At 38.5% G+C, this 24,576-nt stretch overlaps 2 protein-coding genes across 5 annotated transcripts in view; one reads left to right on the top strand and one right to left on the bottom strand.

Moving 5' to 3' along the window:
- Positions 1-1,266: 1,266 nt before the first annotated feature.
- SEPTIN11 (septin 11) overlaps positions 1,267-24,576 on the bottom strand; it is a 138,936-nt gene continuing 115,626 nt past the window's right edge. The window contains exons 10-11 of the transcript XR_006791799.3: positions 1,881-1,989; positions 1,267-1,605 (exon numbers count right to left, since the gene is read on the bottom strand). The gene's annotated coding sequence lies outside the window, so the exon portion shown is untranslated. The remainder of the gene's footprint in view (positions 1,606-1,880; positions 1,990-24,576) is intronic.
- Positions 12,492-24,576, top strand: part of CCNI (cyclin I) — a 33,402-nt gene continuing 21,317 nt past the window's right edge. Inside the window, exons 1-2 of one of the 4 annotated variants that reach the window (XM_045880946.3) lie at positions 12,493-13,049; positions 20,867-21,023. In XM_045880946.3, coding sequence (XP_045736902.1) covers positions 20,910-21,023 — 114 coding nt within the window. In that variant the 5' untranslated portion in view covers positions 12,493-13,049; positions 20,867-20,909. Of the gene's footprint in view, positions 13,050-15,675; positions 15,814-19,861; positions 19,886-20,866; positions 21,024-24,576 lie in introns of those variants that run through there. The other 3 variants (XM_064584658.1, XM_064584659.1, XM_064584660.1) reach the window with 3 other exon arrangements.

Raw genomic sequence — 24,576 nt, 5'->3', positions numbered from 1 at the left:
AACATGTTTGGAGAGATGGTAGATATACCACTGCATAGTAAACCTATATCAGGGCAATAAACAGAGCCCCGGGAGATGAGATCGATCCACTAAGATTTTACCAGGATCTTAGAATAAAAGAGAGTGTTTAAGAATACTTAGGAAAGTAGAAACTCTAAGTATTTCCTAAGAACACATGGAAAATTTCCACAAAATATTTGCATAGCTGTTCTCAGTTTTCCCTTAAAATTATGATCTCTGCATATTTCCCAATAAGCATACTTGTGTTTGTAACATTTTCTCCTGCTTGTGGTCAGCTTGTGCTCAGTTTAGTATTTTAACTCAGCCCAAGGCCTTGTACATAGTTGATGCTCAATAAACATTTGGATATTTGTTTATTGAGTCAGATAGAGTCCCATATAACCACAGCTTTTACTAGTTAGTGTGGCTTGCAAAATCAACGGACATTAGCATCGGGTCTGTACCACACAACGTACCAGGCTGTGTTTAAATATGCCTTCAAGAGTTTATTGCACTAGGGACGCCCAGGTGGCTCAGTCGGTTAAGCATCTGCCTTGGGCTCAGGTCATGATCCCAGGGTCCTGGGATTGAGCCCCATATCAGGCTCCCTGCTCAGCGGGGAGCCTGCTTCTCCCTCTCCCTCTGACCTTCCCACTCTCTCTCTCGCTCCCTCGCTGTCTCTCCCTCTCTCAAATAAATAAAACCTTTAAAAAAAGAAAAGGAAAGAAAATGCCTACTCTTGAAAGAAGGAGATGTGGGGCACTCTGCTGAAAGGCATAATTTCATCAACTTCGTGGCAAATACAACATGGAGTGTGTCACTCTGGCCAGGATATTTCATTCCAGGAAATAATTCTTCCCAGCAGCTTCACTGAGGGGCCTACTCAGAAAAGAGGCTTGACAAAAAACAAACAAACAAACAAAAAACAAAAACACACACACACTATTGAATGATTGTGAATAACAGTTATAAAAACCCAGTTAACTCTGAAGAACCGAGATGGTTGATCTAACAAAATACAAAACGGTTTCTGATAAGAAAAATAAAACTTAGAAAACTGAATAGTAAAGACTGACTTTACATATGATCTTCAGGTGCAATGCTTTCTCTTTATCTCTTTCTGAACTACGTAATATTAAATGAAGAGTCATATTATTTACATTAACATTCTATGAATGAGTAATTATAAGTCTATTATAAATAGAATTTTATGTTTCTATGCCTTTGTTGACAGAAAGTGAGTTTCTCTCTTAAAAAGTAAAAGTTACATTTAACATGGGGACTTTCTTTACTTATGCACTTTAAAAAGTAGGGCCACCAGAGGCTCTTATGGATCTCAAGAAACAGATGGGGAGAGGGTCAGAGACAGGGAGAGGGAGAGAGAGAGAATACTCTGGAACTCACAGTAGTCTCCATAGGACAGGATCAGGCGAGACAGAGAGGCTGCCCCCTAATTTCTTTGGGGGTGATCTGAAGTAGGCAGGGAACTCACTCCGAATAGTTGGGAGTCAAAGTGTCCAGACACTTCAGGAGTTAAGTAGTATCACTTTAAATGTTACCTGACCCAGTGCCACAGAAGTTGATGACAGAGACAGAGCATAAGACCTAAGAACCATAAGGAAATGTGTCAGTGTAAAATTTGATACTGTGAGTGCTATAAAAGTGGAAAGCAAGACCACCCCATTTAGAAATTCATTGAAAGGGTTATAACACCAGCAGAGACAGAGAGTTCCCAAGTTCACTCCACTCCCTCATCACCCAGAATAACATAGATATTGACTATAAGGGACCTAATCCAATATCAGCAGTGAGGACGGTGATGGTTGGTTAAGCACAAACTGTGAAGCAGTGACCCCTAGGTGTCAGACCAAGGTCATTACCCATCTGAAGAGTGCCAGAGGGGCAGGCGTGCCGGAGGCAGTCAGGCAGAGAACAGAGATGAAATTCTTTCAATGGTTGTCAAGCAGATCAAGTTTACTCTTCTAGGACCTGCCAAGGGAAAGGAGAAAGTTTGAGGGCTAGGAGGACTGGGGTACCAGCATTTACACAGGGGATGCTCAGAGCCAGAAACTCCTGTTGTCATGACGTCTACCCCTTGGGTTATACCCCCTCAAGCTGCTGTGGAAGATAAGAATATGTATCGATTGCAACAAACTTTAATGAATTTTTTAATGTAAAATGGTTGGCTCTTAGAACAAAAAAAAAAAGAAAGAAAGAAAAGATAAAGCCCTCCACTCAAAAAAACCTTATGAAAATCTTTTCTAATGTTGGCTTTTACTCTAATTTAACTCCTAACATTAGGGATAATTTTAGTATTATGATAAAGGATCCTGGCTTTGTTAGCATAGAAACTACATTTTGTCTTGGTCCCTTTGTTTAATGTGTATCAAACTTATAAAAGTCTAAGCTACTACCTGACAGTAAAAGTTTTATAAATTGAATTCGGTGACTAATGAGAACTTAGTGAATAACTAACTACTTGGCTTTTGAATAGTTTTAGAAACTAAAGTGCAAATACTTATTAAAGGCAAAGGCAAATAGCAAGATACTATGTATAAATATCAAAGCAATATCATTAGTAACATATATAGCCTTGTTTTTTTCATATAGACAAGATCTAGTTTCTGTGGCCTTAACGATAACTCTACAGTAAGGAATATGGTGCATATATTATAACATGTGGGAGTAGCTGTCAAAGGAAGTCTGTTCTATTCAACAATTCTCTGGGTGAAAAAAACCTGACTTGGCATTCAAATCAGTCTTTTAATATTCATTACCTATTTATATGTACGTTGTAAATTCCTGATAGTGGTCAGGAGGCCAAGTTTCAATGGACCTATAAAAATTGATCAGTGGCCCTCTCTGAGAAGCATGATGAAGAATATCTGATATTGTAGGAGGAAGGGAAGGTCCCACTGAATACTGGTTTCTTTAGCACAAAGATTGTTTCCTCTCACCATATTTCTGCAGCATTATTTTTCTTCCTTACCCAAACTTATCCTCAAGCACTCAGAAGACATTATGGATTCAGGAATGGAAATTATCTTATAGAGTAGCAAATTTTGGGTACTTTTTTTTTTTTGCTTTAAAATGCAAGTGGTTATAAATATAAATAAGACTTAAGTCAAAATTAGCTGATAATTTTCTACGTGGGTTGATCCAAAGAGTATTTTTGTATGATTAGATTTGGGGGTCTTAATTTCTGCTATCACACAGTTCAAATGAGTAATATATTAAGAATAGCTTCCTGAAATATGCAAAGGAACACAATTAAAAGGTGGAGAATATTCCTGTGGATGGATTACTTAGAGAATTTATGGAATACCTCCAGTGGCAATCTTTCAAGGTAAAATAGGAAAACTATTTTTCCAAGTTGGTTTAGATTTAATTTCATTAAAAACAGAAAGATAAACTATCAAAATCTCCTTTCTTCATCGACATATTTGTGTTGGTATATTCAAAAATAAAAGAAACTGATTTTGGTAAAACCTTTGTTTCTTCCTGCTATTAATGAAGGCCTTTCCCTATAGCACTAAAGATGGAAATCATACTTGGTTGGGCTTGTAAGATGATCTGTAGCAATGAGGGGATGGTGGGGGAAAGAAAGGAACACAGAGTAGCACTGATGCATTAAATGTTTCTTTTTTAGGAAACTAGCATCTCCTTCAAATGATGCTGATGTCTTCTTCACTCACCCACAAAATCTGCTCATTTAATAGAATTCACCAAACCAGCTAGTGGTGTTATCCACCCATGGGTGCTCTGAAGCTCATAAATTATATAACGTTGTGTTTAAGAGGGAAAGTGAAAAGTGGGCTATATCCATGGAACTAATTCCCAAATTCTCTTGCCTTCTTTTATGCTTTACCACCAGGTCTCTGCCCCCATTTTTTGTGTAAGTCTAGTTCTGCTTTTCTTCTAGCTTGTTGCATCTTATATTCTGCTGGTTTTCTAGACTTTGCTTCCTGTTCTCTCCTGCTCTGGCAGGATGTAATCATAGACCTATAATTCAGATCACTTTCGAGTGGCCTCACAAGACTCTCCCGTCCACCCCATCTGTGTCTTGTCCTCGATGAGGACCCAGAATACGAGTAGGCCAAAAGAGCAGGCTGGGACCATTAGGACTTTAAGTTCTGAGGCTCCAAGACAAATGTGAAGAGTTCCCTGCTCTATGTTAGCTACAAAGAGAAATCTCTCCAGCAGCAAGGATGAAACAGCTTTTCAGCTTTATGCACCTTCTGCAAAGAAATGATGCTTCAACAATATTTATACTTTTAGAACCACCAAGTCCAGCTGGTATATAAACTGGGTTCTTTTTTTCCCACCTACATTTTTGTCTTCCTTCCTAATTTCATATTTCACTCTGGTAGGAGGTATGGCTAAAAAGAATCCTTGAAATAAGGCACAAAAACAAAAGAAAAAGTTAAGAGAAAAAAGTCCAAATGGGGAGAATAAATAAGAGAGAAAAATATTTTTGAAATGAGTAAACATTTTGAAATACGTGAAAGGCTAATTACTAAAACTATGTGGACTGGAAAGTATTGAAAGGAAAAAGTATAGTGTCAATAAAACCAAATTTTTCATTTGTCAAAACATACTGAAGATGAAGCCTGATAGACAAATAGTCCAATATACATTCTCTAACAGAATTATAATATTCTATGGGAACACTCCACTATTATCAGATGTTCAAGGTCATGTCTGGTTAGACATGACAGAGCCATGAGAGAGCTATTGGTTAATTGTAAATTCAACAAACTGCTTAGTATGGTATTTGGGGCCCTTTGCAATCTGAACCCCAAATTACCTCTACCATATAGGGTAGTATGATGATTCATTTTATCTGTCATCTTGGCTGGGCTATAGTGCCCAGATATTTGGTCAACAGTTATTTTAGATGTTTCTGTGAAGGTGTTTTTTTGGATGAGATTTAACATTTAAATTGGATTTTAAAGCAGATTACCCTCTATAATGTGGGTGGGCCTCATCTAATCAGTCGAAGGCCTTAATAGAACAAAAACTGACCTCTCCTGAGCAAGAAGGAATTCTGTCATCAGACTGCCTTTGGACTTGAATGGCGACTCTTCTCTGGGTCTCTAGTCTGCCAGCCTACTCTGCAGATTTTGGACTTACCAAGCCTCCATGATCATGTGAGCTAATTCCTTAGAATAAATTTCTCTTTCTCTCTCTCCATATAGATATAGATGTGGCTATCAACATAGATGCATCCTTTTGGTTCTGTTTCTCTGAAGAACCTTGCCTAATATAGGTAGTGATAAGATCTGGATTCTATAACCAGAAATATGGGTTCAGATCCTGGCTCTCCCATTCACTAACTGTTTAACACATGATAGGAAAGCTACTTTACCTCTCTAAGTCCATTTCCTCATAACAATTTCCCCTCGATTCTCTATTCTTTTGTTTCTGCTATTTCCTTGCTTGTCATAAGTTTGTTCCTGTCTACATAGCTAAACCTTACTTTTCCTTCCGTACCTGCAGTGTTTTAAAAAGATGTTCACAAATTCTTTGATACTCTTCCCTTCATGTTTAATCCCCCTCTCCTTCAGTATAACCTGGACTTAGTGAGTTGCTTCTAGCAAGTAGAATATGGGGGAAGTGATAGTACATCATTTCCCAGATTAGGTCATGAAATAACTGCAGCTTCCACCTTGGCGTTCTATCTCTCCATTTCCATTTGTCTCTGTCTCTCTCATCACTTGTTATGGGGGAGCCAACTGCCTGTTCATGAGCAGCCCTTTGGAGAGGCCCAGTGGCAAGAACTGAAGACTCCTGCCTATAGTCACTTTACTGAACTTAGAAGCACATTCTCCAGGCCCTTCATTACTTCAGCTCCAGCCAACGACTTCATTGTAGCCTCATTAGAGACCCTGAATCAGAACTACCCAGTTAAGATACTCCTGGTTCCTGAGCCTCAGAAACTGTGTGAGACACCAAATACTTGTTTTACACAACTAAGTGTAATTTTGTAAATTTGACACACAGCAAATAATTAATGGTGCATGCAAGTCTATAGAAGCATCCTCTAACCAACATACAGAATTTCTCCTTTCTCTGTTTCCCCATAGCATTCTACATGTAACTATTATAAAACTTCTCATGTTCTATTAATAACGTTCATTAACATGTACGTCTCCCTTGCATGGCTGAGAGCTGCTTGAGGGTGGGCCATCTTTAACTGTATTGTGGAAAAAAAAATCAAACTCAAGCCTGGCACATAAAGGACTCTTAAGTTAGGCTAACAATTAGTGTTTCCTGTGTCATACATTGTTCTAAGTCTTTTGCAAATATTGTCCCATTTAATTCTCATAATTATTACCCTCACTTTACAGATGATGAAACTGAGGTCAAGTTACAGAGAAGCTGATTAACTTGCTCACTGGCACACAGCTAGTAAATGTTGCTGAATTACTGAATGATTGAACAAATAAATGTCTTACAAACATGACTATATATAACTCACCTTCCAATCTCTTAACAGTGCTGAGCCCAGTATGCAACTGGGACTCAGTATTTACTACATCACTGTCTGGTAATAAAAGTAGCTTAGTTATGTGAGAAAGAAGTCTTGGAAACCCTGATTGTGGATAATTTAAATTGATTCCCCAAACAGTTCTTTTCCTTTACTCAGAAGAAATAAGGGTTGCAGTAAACATGTTGTGATGATACTAAAAATATACTTTGGAAGATGTTTACCTTTTTCTCCATACATCCCCCATAAATGTTTGACAAGAGACAAAGTGTATTGGTAGTTTGATTATATAAGACATCTTTAGGGTGCCTGGGTGGCTCAGTCGGTTGGGTGTCTGCCTTCAGATTGGGTCATAATCCTGGGGTCTTGGGATTGGATCTCTGCTCAGCGGGGAGCCTGCTTCTCCCTCTCCCTCTGCTGCTCCCCCTGCTTGTGCTTTCTTACTCTCTCTAATAAATAAAATCTCAATTTTCAAAAAAGGATTTTTTTCTGAATTTACTAAATTTGGTGGTTCAGGAATTCAAAACAGTTTGTGAAAGAGTAAAGTGGTGTTATTTAATGGTGTATTTTTCTACTGAAGACCTTTTGGTTTACAAATTTCAAATAGGTGGCTGCTATTTGACTTCTGAGGGCCCTCTTAATGAAGCATGCAACCAATGATCCCTTCAGGTGAGGTCTTTCTAAATAAGCACCTATGAGAAACCTAAAGCCAGCTTACATTCAGGGTAAAGTCTGGAAGGCAGCTTGTGGTTTCCTATTTTAGAATTTTTGACTTGTTTTGCCTGAGCATTTTCTCCCTACCTCATAGTAAGTAGGAGGTCTTTCTACTTTTTGATGAATGGGGACTCCTTTCCTCTTGATGTCTATTTGGGAGGTTTACTCCTCTTATATTCTGTCACTGTAGGGATTAATGAAAACATATTTTGGAAGCTGTAAAAAGGATCCCTAAGTGTAAGCAGATGTTAAAGATAAGTGATTATAGTGACAATAAATCATTTCCTTTGTTCCTGTAGGCCTCCGTATTTCTCCTACAAGAGAGTACCTTCATAAATTGTCTGCTGGGAACATTACCCTAAAAGTTTCACTTAAGACAAAGGAGACCAGAAATTTCTATCATTAAAGATTTAGTAGCCTTGTCTTCTATACTCATAAAAATGTATGCAGTGCACTTCTAATTATTTTTCTTGAAAGATTAAGAATGGCAAACCACTGGGCGCCTGGGTGGCTCAGTTGGTTGGGCGACTGCCTTCGGCTCAGGTCATGATCCTGGAGTCCCGGGATCGAGTCCCGCATCAGGCTCCCTGCTCGGCAGGGAGTCTGCTTCTCCCTCTGACCCTCCTCCCTCTCATGCTCTCTGTATCTCATTCTCTGTCTCAAATAAATAAATAAAATCTTAAAAAAAAAAAAAGAATGGCAAACCACTTTGTGCTCATCAGCTTGATTCCCTTCAGTTGTCCTAGACTTTCCAAGGCGGGGCGGTGGGGGGGGGGGGTTGGTGGTGGTGGGGTGGGGGTGGGTAGGTCTCACTTGGCACCATTTTGCATTTCAGAGCAGATCCTTTCCTATGACAGTAACACTATTTCTCAGGTGTTTCCTTACTCTACCACTCTGCATTTGAAGCAAGGCATGTTCCTTATTTCAAGATTCAATATTCCAGTCATGAAATAAAACAAGTCTAAGAAAATTGAATAACCCCTTTTTAAGCAAAAATCAACTCTCTAGAAACAAATATAAACTGCTAACTAAAAACTTAAAATATATATATATGTTCTAAGATTAAAGGCAAGACAAAAATAACCAGAGGGTGAGTATTTTTTTTTTTTAAAGATTTTATTTATTCATTTGAGACACAGAGATACAGAGAGAGAGAGCATGAGCAGTGGGAGAGGCAGGGGGAGAGGGAGAAGCAGACTCCCGGCTGAGCCAGGAGCCCGATGTGGGGCTCGATCCCAGGACCCTGGGATCATGACCTGAGCCGAAGGCAGACGCTTAACCATCTGAGCCACCCAGGCGCCGAGGGTGAGTATTTTTATTCAAAGATTTAATGCAAGCCAGAAATACCCACAGGGTGAGGCAGGAAAGGGTAGTAATTGAAAGCACAGCAGGCTCTGGAGTCAGACAAGGTAGGTTTGCATCCTGGCTATGCCTCTCCAAGCTGTGTGACCAATCTTGCAGATTTACTTGACCTCTTTATCTTCTGTAAAATGGGGACAACAAAAAATACCTACTACAGAGGAGTGCTGTGGGGCTAAAAATGAGAGAATGTACTAAAAGTGCAATGCCTTGTATTGTAAGTAATCAATACATTTTAGTTATTATTATTTGCAAGTGCCACGTAGAAAGATACTTATTTTTTTTTTACTATTAGGACAAAAGGGAAACATTTCTAAAAAGATTGAGAAAATGAAAAAATATGAATTCCATACCAATAAATGGATATTAACATATTTTCTTTATATGCCTTATTTATTTTCTCAGGGAATTTCAAAGGCTTCCCATTTTTTTACAACTACAACCATTGTAAAAGCAATGTGACAGTTATTAAGGAAAAAGAGACATTGATTAAAAGTAAGCTCTTACGAGTGAACAGTGTAGAAGAAGAATGCTGATAGTTTCTGTTAGGACAACTGGAACTTGTTCCTTACAACCTATTAATTACTTGAAATTACATTTACAGTTCTGTAGGCTAGATTGTCACTGGCCTCTCACAGACAGTAAGATCATTTTAATAAATCTAAACTTCAAAAAGGTTAAGTATATAACGAAATAGAAGCTCTTAAATGTTCCCAGTTACGTTTTAATTGGTTTGACCCCTCTGCTAAACAACTTGGCAATTGGTATCCAACAAAATCCATAAAACTGTAAGGACCATTGGACCCAGGAATGATCCAAAAAAGGTTATGAATGACAATTAATTGGATTCTTTTTCTTTGTCTCCTTCATTTTTTTTTGATAACAGCATTATTGATATATAATTCACATTTCATTCAATCCAATTAAGTGTACAATTCAATGGTTTTTAGTATATTCAGAGTGGTGCAACCATCATCACAATCAATTTTAGAACATTTGCCTTAAAAAGAAACCTAACATCGTTCGGTTATCATCCCCCAATTCCATCTCTGCACTGAAGGCTAAGCAACCACTAATCCTTTGTCTCTATGGATTTACCTATTCTGGACATTTCATATAAATGGAGTCATTATGCTAAGTGAAAGAAACCAGTCACAAAAGACTATATATGTTTTTGAGGATCATCCATGTTACACCATACATCAATACCTCCTTTTTATGGCCAAATATCCCATTGTTTAGATATACCACATTTAATTTATGTGTTCATCAGTTGGTGGACATTTGTGCTGTTTCATTTTTTGGCTTGTATGAATAATGCTATTATGAACATTCATGGACAAGTTTTTTTTTTTAATTTTTAAAATCTTTTATTTTTTAAGTAATCTCTACACCCAACACGGAGCTTAAACTTACCAACCCTGAGATCAAGAGTTGCATGCTCTGACTGAGCCAGCCAGGCACCCTACATGGACAAGTTTTTACTTGGACATACTCTCATTTTTCTTGGCTACCTACCTCGAAGTAGAATTTATATGAGTCCTATAGGAGTGAAAATCATGGTCCAACAATGTAATAATGCTGCACTCCCAAAGGTATTATGCAGAAATGCTACACTCTCAAAAATACTCTGCAGAAAAATGTTGGCCATGTAGAAGGAAAACCACATAGTAATATGGAAAAAGGCTACATGAAGTGAAAAAAGGATAAAACCCATTTAAAATCCTTCCTGGGCTTCCCATCCCCTGCTCTGTCCTATGGACCTAAGGACTTCAATTCTCTCCCCCTCAATTCCCAGGACCAGCTATATACACTACCTTTCAGAGATTCTTTTTTTACGACCTCTTAGCTTCAGAACCCTTGTACATGTTGTTTCCCCTGCCTGTATCACTTTTCCCCCCACTTCTTTGCCCAGTGGTTTCAAGTCTCATCTTAAATGTCACTTCCTCAGAAAAACCTTCTTTGATATCCCTACCTAAGGTTAAGTATTTCCATGGTAGTCTGCAATTTTCCATCTTAATACTTTTGATACTGGTAATTGTTTATTCAGTTAGTAATCAAATATTGAAAGGTTATTACATGCAGGGATACAGAGTGAAACAAAACACGCAAGATCCCTGCCATCCTTGACCTTATATTCTAGGGAGGGAATTCATGCACACGTATACAAGTCAATGTACTGGGTAATTTTTTTTATTTCATTTTATTCCAGTGTAGTTAACATGCAGTGTTATATTAGTTTCTGGTGTACAATATAATGATTCAACAGTTCCATATATTACTCAGTGCTCATCAGCTAAGTGTACTATGTATTCCCTTCATCTATTTCACACATCCCCCCACCTACCTCCTTTCTGGTAACCCTATGTTCTCTATAGTTGAGTCTGGTTTTTTTTTTTTTTTTTTTTTCTTTTTGGTTTCGCTCTCTTTTTTCCTTCGTTAGCTATTTTGTATCTTAAATTCTACAATGAGTGAAATCATATATTTGTCTTTCTCTGATTGGCTTATTTCACTTAGCATTATACTCTCTAGATACAGTCTTGTTGCAAATGGCAAGATTTCATCCTTTTTATGGCTGAGTAATATTCCACATCTTCTTTATCCATTCATCTACTGATGGATACCTGGGCTGCTTCCATAGTTCGGCTATTGTAAATAATGCTGCAACAAACTTAGGCGTGCACATATCCCTTCAAACTAGTGTTTCTGTATTCTTTGGGTAAATATGTACCGGGTAAATTTAGATAATGATAATTAGCTTAATATTTATCCTGTTTGGATTGTACATTCCATGAAGGCAGGAGCTATTTCTGTCTTGGTTGCTTCCAGTTTGCTAGAGCTTAACCCTGCTAGAGCTTATTCACCACCTGAATAAGCTCAATACAAATTTTTTCAATGACTGGTAAAATAGGCATATAAAAAACAGAAATGGAAAACACAAAGGAGACTACTCCTGTAAATGGTTGAGTTTTTTTTTCCCTTTCCTCTTTCAAAACTTTCTGTAGTTCCACATATTCTTTCTATAACTAAAACAATTAAAAGATGAGCCAAAAATTACCATAGGTGAGTAAAAGGACCTCAAATAAAACACATTTATATGTCACCACATACTCGTTAAATACCTGGTAATAAAACCTACTCAAATACTCAGATGTGTTGGTTCAGTGAATAGAATTCCCTTGGCACATTACCAAGCAGGTTCCCCGCCATCAATAGTATCATTTACCGTTTTAAAAGGCCTTTAACACCCAAGACGGTGCTTAAGAATATGATCCTCAAAACTGCCACATTTCTAAAGTGCCTGACAGTCTACCTCCATCCACTACGTGCCACCGGAAAAAACCGCAATTCTACTTATACGTAATAGACAATTTTTTGCGAGGTCAACAAAGAATGCAAAATCTTTACACAACAGAACACCAGCCCCTTCCCAATAAATTCTTCTTACAAGCCCTAGACACTTATCAGGTTGGATAACATTAGGTAGCTTTGCGGTGGGCCAAAAGAGCATCCAGACAGAACCCCACCCCCAAGCGGAGCACTCAGCCTCTTCTTTCTTCCCCGGGGCGCATGCGCAGTGCACTCTCCGGGCACCGCACGCCTCTGCCAGCAAGCATAGGACGCTTACGTCACCGTGAGATGCTGACATGCCCTTCCGCTTCTCCTAGGAAAACGAGTCCGCGCACCTTTGACTTTCCTTAGCCCGTAGGAAATGTCTTCCCTTCTTCCACCCCAGTACTAAAGACTTCCCCCGCCCGTCTCCAACAGCCGGCTTTCTACCGGAGTTCTCTGTACGTCCGTTGGACGGTGAAGGCCACGGAAAGGAAAAGAGGGGAGGGAGAAGGGCCGCTTCAACGTTGTTTACAGGGCGTAAGCAAGTCTAGGAATCGGTCCGCGAGGGCGGAGCTGAGGAAGCCGGCACTTCTTCCTTCCCTCCCCTCCCTCCCCAGCCTTCCCCGCGAGCGGACGCGGCAGCGCTTCTGTCTCGCTTTTTCTTATTTTTCCCCCCTTTCCCCTTCCTTTTTTTTCCTTTTACCCTCCTTCCCCCCCTTTCACCATTTCCCCTCGAAGACGCTTCCCCCGGGCAGGGGCAGAGCCGGTCTCACTCCCCGCCTCTCCCCGGCCCCCGCCGCCCTATGGCGAGAGGGAACCCCCTCCCCACCCGGGCACTAGCGGCGGCGGTTGGAGGAGTGGGACCGGCGGTGGCCGCGGCAGCCTCAGGTCCGGGGGAGTCATGGAACTAATTCGCTGACCCACCGGCCGCAGCCGTGCGTCCTGCTCGATCGCCAGCGCCCGCGCCCCCGCCCCCCGGCCCGGTTCCCCCTCTTCTCCCTCCTCAGTCGGTCCCGTCCTTGTCCCGCGCGCCCCGCCGCCGCGCGCTGAGGAAAATGGGGTGGTAACGGGCCCCCGGATGACCCCGCGTCACCACTGTGAGGCCTACAGCTCCGCCGGGGAGGAGGAGGAGGAGGAGGAAGAGGAGGAGAAGGTGAGGGGGCGGGGGACTCGCTGCGTCTCCGCGCCCCGCGTCGCGCACCCCCCCCCCACGGCCCCTCCACCCCCCACCCCGCGCTTCCCGAAGGGAAGCTCCCGGAGCCGCGCGCTCCTTGGCTAAGGCCCGGCCTCCGCCTCCCCCCTTGAAAGGAAAGCTTCGGGACCACCCCCCACGCTCTCCTCTCCATGCCAGAACTGTTCGGCACCTGCCCAGTTTGTAAACGGCTCTGTCGTGTTCCCTTTCGGGCCAGTTTTAACGTCAGCGAGTAACTTTTGTAGCAACAGCAGATTGCCTATTCGTGCACGTTCTAGGCACCGCAAGCCGGTCCAATACGCAAAGAAGCGGACACACCCCCACCCTTAGACTTCAACGCTACTGCGGGAGCCGGAGGAGTGTAATTTACATTGCAAAGCGGAGTGAATGCCAGACGAGCCGTTGAACGGCCAGTGCTGCGGGAATTCGGGGGGGAGGGGAACGTTACCCCAGGTTTGGGTGGGTGGGGGAGATTGGAGAGGAGGAGAGATTTGAGTTGAACTCTGAAGGGCAGGTAGAAAAGTACCGAAATTTTGAAAAGAGGGCAGAACGGTCCTCTCTTGAGCTAGAGGTTCCATTGCAGGTCGTTTGGGCAAGAGTTGAGAATTGGGTAGCAAAATAGTGGAAGGTATGCCTGGGGAGGTAGACTGGAATCAGACTGAAGATCTTTGAATGTCAAGCTTAAGTATTTAGCTTTTATTTTGTCAGTGGGGAGGGTCTCAGCGTTTGAGGAGCAGAGTGTGCTGTTAATAACACTTGTTGAAGCTTTTTATCTGACAGGCATTGTTCAAAGCGGTTTGCAACTCGTTGAATCCTCACAAGGACTCGTTGTGAGGCACGCAGTTCAGGAGCCTCATTTTACAGAGGAGGAAAACTGAGGGTCCACAAGATTAATTTACCCCGTGGGTGACACAGCTAGAGCCCAGTGGCCAGAATTCAAACCCGAGCAGTCTGACTATGCTATATAATCTCTATCCCAAAATGAATTTGTTGAAAACATTAAAGATAGTATTACTTGCTTCCAGCTTTTGCACATCGTTTGTGGTAGATGAAATAGAAGGGAGTGGGTAAGTAGATTAAGAAAGAATCAATAGGGTTTAGATATGCTAATCTGGAACCAGAAAGATGAGAGATTCTGAATTTCTAGTCTAGGATAAATTTCTTAATACTGATGAAGAGCAGACTAGTTAGAATCATCATGTATTGGGAAGGCATGGTAGAGATTTTCAATTACAGATGACGGAGTTTATGTGGCAGTTTGACTCCTAGTAGGTTAGAATGGAACTCTGTAATGTTTCTTGGTCAAGATTGGAAGCTGAGAGTGTGTATACATGTTTTATTCTCATTGTATAATACTTTAAAATGAAAGATACTCACTTTTCTGTGCATGTTTCTTCATCTTCAAAATGGCCTTAATAATAATACCAACCTTATGAGGTTGCATAAGGTTAAATGAGTTAATACGGCAGAGTACTTTGAACAGTATCTGGCCAAGTAGTAAGCACTCATTGCTTTGACTTATTAAGAACTTAGTAAGTGTGAGCTGTTTGTTAGACGTAGTGCTAAACTCTGGAGAGTGTTTGCCATCAAAGAACTCGTGGTTAGTAGGAGAGACAGGTCTACAAATAATTATCACAGCAATTAAATGCAGAAGTAGAATTATGTCTAAGTACAGATGTATGAAGGCAGGGTACTAGTAGCAGACCTTTGCAAATGACAGCTCTGTAGGAAGGGGAGTGCCAGCTAGAGGAGGACACTTCAGGCTGAAAGAACTGCGTGGAAAGGCATGGAGCTAGGGAAACAAATAGCGGGCTGTTCCGGAATTACAAGTACCTGTAGTTAATTATTAGGTTGGGGGCATGAAGTCAAGGAGATGGTCACATTAATAAATCCCTCTTTTTAGAATGGGAACTAAGATCCAGAAGTCTGCATCAGTACAAAATTATAAATGGAGTTGGTGTTAATGGTGATAATAAATATAATAATTCTGTATTAATGAAGTTTCTGTGTTTACCCAACACCGTGCAGTACTTTTCCTTAGAATAGCAGGAGGCTCGGTATTTAGATTTACAGTATAGTTTATGCCGTACAATAACTTTATTCACTCATACATTAAGCTATTTGATAAACACGGAGAAAGAAACAGAAGTAATTGAAAGATTGGCAGGAGAAATGTTAAACTATCATAAAGTTAGAAGTGTGTGGAATATGCCAACCAAAACAGTCTTTTTGTTTCTTAGTTCCTAGAGACTTCTATCTGAGCATTCAAAATTCTGGATATGATTAATGGCATAAAATAATTAGATACAACTAAAAAGTTCTAGTATTTAAAACAGTAAAATTATATTTTAAGTGTATTTTGAGCAGGTTTATTCAGCAGGTTTCATTATTCATGTAACTCAGTCTATTTTACACATTAGAAAACAGGCTAATGCATTATCAGTAAGAAAAGTAAAACTCAAGCTAATGCTTTCTTCACTGTATCATTGTCTTACTAGAATCTTTTTTTTTTTTTTTTTAAGATTTCATTTATTTATATGGGGGGGCACAGCGCAGAGGGAGAAGGAGACTCCCGCTGAGCAGGGAGCCCAACAATGCAACAGTGACAATTCTGGGCTCAATGCCAGCACCCTGAGATCATGCCCCAGGCAGAAGGCAGATGCTCAACCAACTGAGCCACCCAGGCACCCTGTCTTACTAGAATCTCAGAAAAGGACTGTAAAAGGTATCCTGCTAATAATAAGCACTTCCATCAATAATGTGTTTGGCCTCCCAGCGGGGGGGGGGGGGGGGGGGGGGGGCATTGTCCACATTATTAACTTGTAAATAATTTCAAAAAGAAACTATCGTTTCATCTATCATTAATATTTCACCCCGTTTGTTTTATCATTTGTCCTCTCTCTCTCCCATACGTACATATATATAGCATATATTATGGCCCCTATCTCCTAAGTATTTCAGTGTGTATTTCCTAAGAATAGGGATGTCCTTACGGCATCACAGTAAAGTTATCAACTGTAGTAAGTTTAACATTGATACTTTAATTTGTCCATGTTCCCATTATGTCAGTTGGCCCAATAATGACCTTTATAGCATTTTATCTTCCCAGTACAGGCTTGAGTCTAGGGTCAGATATTGAACTTTCATTTTTCTGTAGTCTCATTTGATCTGGAATATTTCCTCCGTCCTTTTTTCTTTCACTTGGATTATTTATACTTTATTTTTAAAAGATAAAGGAAATTTGAACTCTTTATCCTTTGTTACATTCCCCTAGTGTGAGCAAAGAATGATTCCTTTATTTTCTATTCTTCATATGGTGTATTACATTAATTGATTTCCTGAACGTTAAACCAACTTTGCATTCCTGGGCTAAGTCCCACTCAATTATGGTATATAATCCTTTTTTTATGTTGCCAGATTGAGTTTGCTAGTATTTTGTTGAAGAATTCTGCATATGTGTTTAGAAGAGATGTTCTCAATAGTTTTATAATGCTGTTGTCATGTTTGCTTAACTGGCCTCATAAAATGAGTTGAGAAGTGCTCTTCCTCTACTCTTTGAAGGAGTTTGTGAAGAATTTTAAACATTTTTCTATAGATGTTTGGGTAGAATTCATTAGTGAAACCACTTGGGCATAGGCTTTTCTTTGACAATTGTTTACTAATTCAGTTTCTTGTTATATGGCTCTTAAGCTTTTCTATTTCTTTTTAAAGGTAGTTTTGATAATTTGTGGTTCTAACTAGTTGTCCATTTCATGCAGAGTTGTCCGATTTATTTGCAAGCCATTGTTCATAAAATTCCTTTATAACACCTTTTTTCCCCCTACAACATAGGTAGTAATGTCTCCTTTTATTCCTGATTTTACTACTTCATCCTTTCTGTTTTTATTTGGTCAGTGTAGCTAGAGGTTTGCCAATTTTGTTGATCTTTTCAGAGAACCAACTTTTGGTTTCATTGATTTTGTCTATTTTTCTATTCCTTCATTAATTTCCACTCTAATTTTTCTTCTGATTTGCTTTAATTATAGTTTGCTCTACTTGTATCCCATAAATTTTGGTATGTTTTCTTTTTCATTACCTCAAAGTATTTTCTGATTTTCCTTGTGATTGCTTCTTTGACCCAGATTCCTTTGTTTTAAAAAAATTGTTAAAGCGTCTAAGTATTTGAAAATCTAACTTAGGGTCTTAACTGTAGGAAATTGGAGAACAGGAATCTCTTGAACTGTCTTATTCTTTACATGATTTATCCTGTGTATCCTCTCTGTTCCCCATCCCCAAGATAAAAAATAATCTTCAGAGGAAACATTTTGAGGGAAGAGCAATCACAGGAGCAGCCAGCCATTGGGGTGTGTTGAGAAGGCTGGGGGATCCTGGTGAGCCACCCTGTTGGGTGTAGCTAATAGAATGAAGTAGTTTGGTAAGTTTTGACAAGAGTTAATAAATTACAGACTAAAGATGGTTAAGTGTCTGCCTTCAGCTCAGGTCATGATCCCAGGGTCCTGGGATCGAACCCCCCCACCCCCACCCCCTGCTCAGCGGGGAGTCTGCTTCTCCTTCTCCCCCTGCGTCTCCCCCTGCTTGTGCTCTCTCTGTGTCTCTCTCTCAAATGAATAAAATCTTAAAAGGAATAAATCTCTAGGGGTGCCTGTGTGGCTCAGTCATTAAGCATCTGCCTTCGGCTCAGGTCATGATCCCAGGGTTCGCGCATTAGGCTCCCTGCTCCGCGGGAGGCCTGCTTCTTCCTCTCCCACTCCCCTCTGCTTGTGTTCCCTCTCTTGCTGTGTCTCTCTCTGTCAAATAAATAAAATCTTAAAAAAAAATAAATCTCTAAAAAAACAATAAGGTATAGAAGAAGCCTTAGAACCAATAAATAAACCAGGTTTAATCTCCATCCAGTATAGATGTTTTTATTCTAAAGATCTCTTGACAGATGGTCATCTAGTTTACACTCCCATTTCTAAGGTTAATATTTATATCTGCTTTAGATGAAATTATAGTGAGTTTATCTAGTTATGGAAAATCTGAGAAAAGTACCAGGGCAACAAAATTGGAATCTCAGATCATCTCAGCAGAATGTAACAGTAGATGGAATATAACAAGATGACCTTTTTTTAAAAAGAATACATTTACAGTCCTGACCAAGGTCGACCCCCCTCCCGCCAAAAAAGGGGGCTCCAAAACTCTGTGCACAATGGGGTGGGGCAGGTGGGGAGGGAATTTTCCTAAGAGTGTACCTTAGAAAGTCTAAAGAGTTGATAGTGTGGTATGGATTCAAAAAAGTAGCTAATGATCTTAGACTGCATTTAGAAGAGCAAAAGATTCTTCATATGGTGTATTACATTACATGTCACACATTCCTCATATGTCATGTGAGGAAATCCTGAACAGTTCAGCTGTGAAAAAGATGAATTGGTGGGCATGCTAGCCACCTTCAAACATTTGAAGAATTGGCCTGTGAAAGAGAGTTTAGACTTGGGTTTGTTTTGTTTTTGGCCCCGCCCCAAGGATTGAAACCAATCTTTGGCAGAGTCCCTGTTTCATCAGGATTCTATGAGTGATAAAAAAATAATATTGGTAGATAACATTTCAGTATCGTAATGTTTATCATTTCATAGGGGAAATAGTGGGAAGCTGCTTTCAGAAGGCAGAGAAATCACACCAGATTAGAGAATCAAGAGTTCTTGGAAGAAGTAACCTTTGAAATGGACCTTTTGGGTTAGGTATTCTTTCTTTCCCTCTCTGTTATTTACTGTTTTTTTTCTTGGTATAAAAAGTACTTAATGCTCATTATAGGAAATTTGCAAAAACTCAGAAGTTTAAAGAAGCAAAATGAAAAAAATCACAATCCAGTTAACCAGAGGTAGTCTGCAGTAGATTCTATAGCAAATAGGCAAAGTATGTGAAGTGATGAATAAGAAAGGGATAGTACCTAGAGTTGGGGGTGAAGGGAGCATGGAAATTGAAATTTGTTACTTGCTTTTTTTAATTAATTTTAAATTTTATTTAAAAAATCAGAACTGTTTAATTCTGTTATGTTATGTTAACATATGTTATTTCTAGGTATTTAAATTTTTTAAAAATCCCATGAATCTGAAGCACATACATAATACAGGTACATAGTTGAAAAATGAAATAGTTATATGAGGTTTATAATGAAGAACAGCATTCTCCTGTTACTACTGGATTTTCTAACCCTTTTCTCACAGGTTAACCTCTGAGTGCTTATATGTCTCTCTTGTTATTTAAGATCATATTTTCAAATAACTTGCCCTACTGTCTTTTGATATTTCAGTTTTAGGTATTATGTATGGTTTGCCTACTGTGACATATAAAGATGTAGTGCTCATTCTATCTTCTAATACCTCCCATCTTCCCAATGCAGTTTTATCTATTCATTAAAGTCCCTATTCAGTATTTTCACTATTATTGCTATGTAAATGTTGTGGTATATTATTACATTTACCTTCTTGCATAATCTTTTTTTCTGAAGTTAATTACCTCTTCAGTTCCTTAACTTTCATCAAATCTAGTTGAGTCTTGCCATATCTTCAGCTTCTCAATCTAATTTTCTTTTTTTAAAGATTTATTTATTTTATTTTTTAATTTTTTTTATTTCTCAGAGAGAGAGAGAGTAAGCACACATTGGGAGCGGCAGGCAGAGGGAGAAGCAGGCTCCCCACTGAGCAAGGAACCTGATGTGGGACTCCATCCCAGGACCCTGGGATCATGACCTGAGCTGAAGGCAGACGCTTAATCAGCTGAGCCACCCAGGCTCCCCTCAGTCTAATTTTCTACACATGGTTGTACTTCTCAAATCTCTAATTTCTTTTCTTTCTTTCTTTCTTTCTTTCTTTCTTTCTTTCTTTCTTTCTTTCTTTCTTCTTTCTTTCTTTCTTTCTTTCTTTCTTTCTTTCTTTCTTTCTTTCTTTCTTTTCTTTTCTTTTCTTTTCTTTTCTTTTCTTTCTTTCCTTTTTTTTTTTAAACCTGAAGACATCGGTCCTGGACTTTCAGTTGCCCTGCACTGATCTAGACTGTTGCTCTTTAGGCTTGCTCATTTTAGAGGGCCAGTCACCTGATTGTTGAGTTTTTCTAGATCAACACTCTCCAGTAGAACTTTCTGCCAGTGATAGTGCAGAAAAGGAACATTTCTATCTGATGCAGTATCCACTAACCACATATGGCTATTGAGCATTTGAAATGGGGCTAGTGTGACTGAGGAATTATATTTTAACTTTATTCAGTTCTAATATAAATGGCCGTATGTGTAGCTAGTGGACACTACTAATTGGAAGCACAAATAAAGATGGTTTTATACTTAAGGGGATGGTTTCATACCGATTATACGGGAATGAAGAAAAAGGTTTAATGAAGAAAATTTAATGAAGAAAAAGGTTAGTAACCCTTATCTGATGAGATTTTTAAGAGCAGTATTTGGGACCACTATTAAGAATAGCTAGTATAAAAATCCCATGATTTAAAATTTGTTGTCACAATTTGAGACGCAATCATGTATTTTCATCAGAGTCTGTAAGTTCTATCAGTTATATGGCCATGTTTTTATTCTCTTTACAACTGAGTTTCAAATTTAAAGTAAATATGTTTAGGTAACTGATTATTATTGTAACATTTTAATATGTTTTAAAGAGCTGTAAAACCCTATATTGCCTCATAACATTCTTATTTTGTTTTATGAATTGTTTAATAAGAACCAACATATTTATACAACGCTCAGCGTATTTTATAATTAAAGAAAAAGCATTGTTTTATATTTGATTTTATAGGTAGCTACATCAAGCTGGGAGGCAGGCAGATCCAGAGGATATCATGAAGTTTCCAGGGCCTTCGGAAAACCAGAGATTGTCTTTCCTGTTGGAAAAGGCAATCTCTAGGGAAGCCCAGATGTGGAAGGTGAATGTGCCGAAAATGCCTACAAATCAGGTAATGATTTTTCTCGTCACTCTAGGTAGATGACTTCTTTTAGAAATAAGTGTACTGTCATAAAGTGGTATCTTGACACTGGATTGAAGAAATATATACCATTAAAGGATATGCTCTATTCTTTATTTGAGAAACCTCCCCTTGTTTTATTCTGAAATAGAACAAGAATGAATTTTTTGTTTTTGTTTGCTTGTTTTGTTATCTGAGTTACGGCTTTAGGAAGGTAGATATATTCTCTTTCTTTGTAGTCCAATACTAACAGTAGTAAGCTATCTTTATTTCTAAGATATAGTTAGCTAGGGAGGCTGAAATTAACTTTAGTAAACAAAAATTTGTTCTGTCTTTCTTGAATATTTATAAGGAGTTAAAGTAAGCTACTAAGGTAATGCTGGTGTTGGACATTTCTGGGGAAATAGCCAGCTTACCTCTCAATTACTGTTAGCTATATGCCTTTTCTTTTAGAAATTTTTATGCTTCTATCATATAATCCTATCTGTTATTTTTGACAAATAACTATAAAGTTTATGCACTCCCAAAGCTTATTGTATAAGCTCTTTTTATCCCTAATACCTAGCACTGTGCTTGGGATAAAGAATAGTGGCCAAGAAATTTTTGATTTTTGATTTGTAGGTGAATGAATAGCAAATATCTAAGTTCCTCCTTTGGTTTAGGTTAACCTTTGTTCATAGGTTATTGAAATCTATATGCATTTTCTACTAACCTACTTCTGTCATTCTTTCTCACAAGCTGAAGAAATATGTTTTGCATTTACTGTTACTTGTCATTTAACAGATTGAAAATAAGTTAACCTGGGTGAATATCTTTTAAGGTAGGAGCATTTACATATGATATCACATTTACTATCTTATTATATCCTTTGAAATAGGCAGTAGTCCCACTTTGCTCAAGACTTTAATAAGTAGTAGAGGTATAATTTGAACTTGATGTAGTTCTCTTTCCATTATACTTTGTTTTTCAGTTTTTGTTTTTGTGTGCTTGTGTGATATTTTAGATTACTTGGGGATTCAGTCATTCAATAAATGTTCATTAAGTATCTGCTACATTCTGAGCACTTCTAAGCATTGGGGATACATCAGTGAGAAAAAGAGAAATTCTTACCCTTATGTTCTGACATCCTGGTAAGCCTCAAAGCTTTAATACAGCTGGCTTTAGAACCATTTCTTTCTTCCTTCTGCTGTCTCCTTGAGTCAACATGTAACCAGTGATAATATTCTTTTACAACATGGTCTTTGAAGGTAATATTCTACCAAGATTATAGTATATTGCTATATTATCACTTAATCTGGCCTATTTCTGTAGGTGATTTAACAAGTATTATTGAGGTAATACCAGAGAACAGAACAGTATTAGAACTTTGAAGAGGGAACTACTTAGGGATTTGCCTTTAGTGATATCAAGTAGAAGCCAAAGTTAATTCTTATAAAATGTGGGTGGGCTTGTTCTGATGGGGATAGGGGATAAGACTGGGATGAGAGTAAAGAGCTGTAGTAGCTCAAACCGCTTGCTGTAGTAACCCCTAAGGACGCTTGTCTGTTCTAGTTCTAATTTCTTTATTTTCTTCTGCCACTCTCAGGGAGTGGCTTTTCTGTTTCTCTTTCCACTATTGATTCTAACCATGATTTCCCTCCTGATTGATTCCTTGCAGAAAAGAAACACAGTCTTGTCGTTAAGCCATAAACATACTTTTCCAGCTTTTCTAATATTTTTTTAAGTGCTGGTAAAATGGAAAAATAAAATATTTTAAAGGTTTCTGTTATGCTTCTTTCCTTCAGTTTCCTTGTCTTTCTTTCTCTACCTCTGGATCATTCTCTCACAATTAATTCTCTTTTAATTTGCATCCCCAATCTTCAAGTTTAGGACAGAGTGGTCACACAAGATATATTATATACCTATCACTCCTCTTCTGTATGCGCCCACAGCACTCTTTACTTCTTTATGATAGCACACAATATTATAATTTCCTGATGATTTGATTGTGAGTTCCCTTGGGGTTGGGTTGTGTCATTTTTTGTTTACTGGCATATAATAGATTTCCAGTAAACATCTATAAAAATGAACATTATCATTTCTTTATAATTAGTCCAGGTTAGAGAAGTTCTTTTATATAATAATAGTACTTTCAAGTACACAATAATTTTGCTATATGAATTTGGGAGAAAAAATTGAAGACTCGTCAAAGTGACATGCACTTTCAGATATTCTCTATTTTGCTAAAGTGCTTTTGATATGCAAAGATAAAACTTTGCTTCAAGCTGTTCTAAGGAATCTTAAAGGCCATATAATTATGTGGTTTCTGAATACAGGATCCTGAGCCACTGGGCTGCTGAGAATCACCCAGGAGGCTTCTTACAGAGATTCCAGGCCTCATGCAGACCTGTTGGGCTTTTGTGGTAGCAATTGTGGAAATTTGTTTTATTAATATGCATTAGATTTGGGAGACACTGATTTACTCTAACCACACAGTAGGAAAGTTCTCCTTCTAACATCTCTGGTAAGTGATTCTCTGCTTTGGATACTTAGTCCATTCTACTGTGGGAAAACTGTAAATTATTGGAAAGATTTTCCTAAATTGAACCTGAAAACTGCTTCTTTCTAGTGGCTACTTATTAGTTCTGGTTTTGTACCCTGGAGCAATACAGAATAAATCTGTGTCTTATTTTAAATGGTAGCCCTTTATCTACTCAAAGATGTGGTAAGCCCACAAAGTCGTCCTCTCTTTTCCTGATTGAACATCCCTTGTTTTTTAACCATTATTTGACAAGATTTCTCTTTTACCACCCCAGATCTTCTTTTTCTAGATACACTCTTTTAGTGTGTTTCTTAAGCTGTGACATTTCATTTTAGTCATTAATGGACAATGAAGTGAAACTATTGCCTCACTTTATCTTGGCTTGATAATTTTGTTAAACTAGCCCTAAATTTCATTGTTTTGGCAGCAGTGTCATATCGGCTTACTGAACTTGTTTTTAAAATTTAAAACCTTGTTTTCTCTAGTTTTAAGCAAAGTTTCCTTTGTGCTAGATATACTTTTAGTTTTTGGCCTAGTTATGGTGTTATTTATTCTTATTAAAGTCAATTCTGACCATTTTTCTGGCTTTAAAATTATGATTGTTATATGTTGATTTTGTCATTCTTGTATAATCTGTGGATTTGGTAAATAAATAAATCTATTTATCCTGTAGGTTGGTTTCTCTTTCTTCTTTTCCTTAAACAGTTTATTGAAGTATAATGTACAGAAAAGTACACAGATCTTAAGTGTACAGCTGTAAAATACACCACTTTACTGGCACTGCAGAAGCCCCCTTCTGTCCTCTTGTAGTTACTACCACCTACTCCCCCACACCAAGAAAACACTGTCCTAATATAACAGATTAGTTTTTCCTGGTTTTGAATTTTATACATATATATGGAAACACAGAGTATGTACTGGCCTCTTGTTCAATATTTTTTTATGTAAGACTCATCTGTGTTACTTCATGTAGCCATAATTAATTTATTCTCATTGCCATGTATAATTCTTTGAGTTTACCTC

This window comes from Mirounga angustirostris, unplaced genomic scaffold (assembly GCF_029215605.1).
Source record: "Mirounga angustirostris isolate CCGP_5_RB_7025 unplaced genomic scaffold, mMirAng1.0.hap1 SCAF_2, whole genome shotgun sequence".
Classification (NCBI taxonomy): Eukaryota; Metazoa; Chordata; class Mammalia; order Carnivora; family Phocidae; genus Mirounga; species Mirounga angustirostris.
This window is presented reverse-complemented; position numbering and strand designations above follow the sequence as displayed.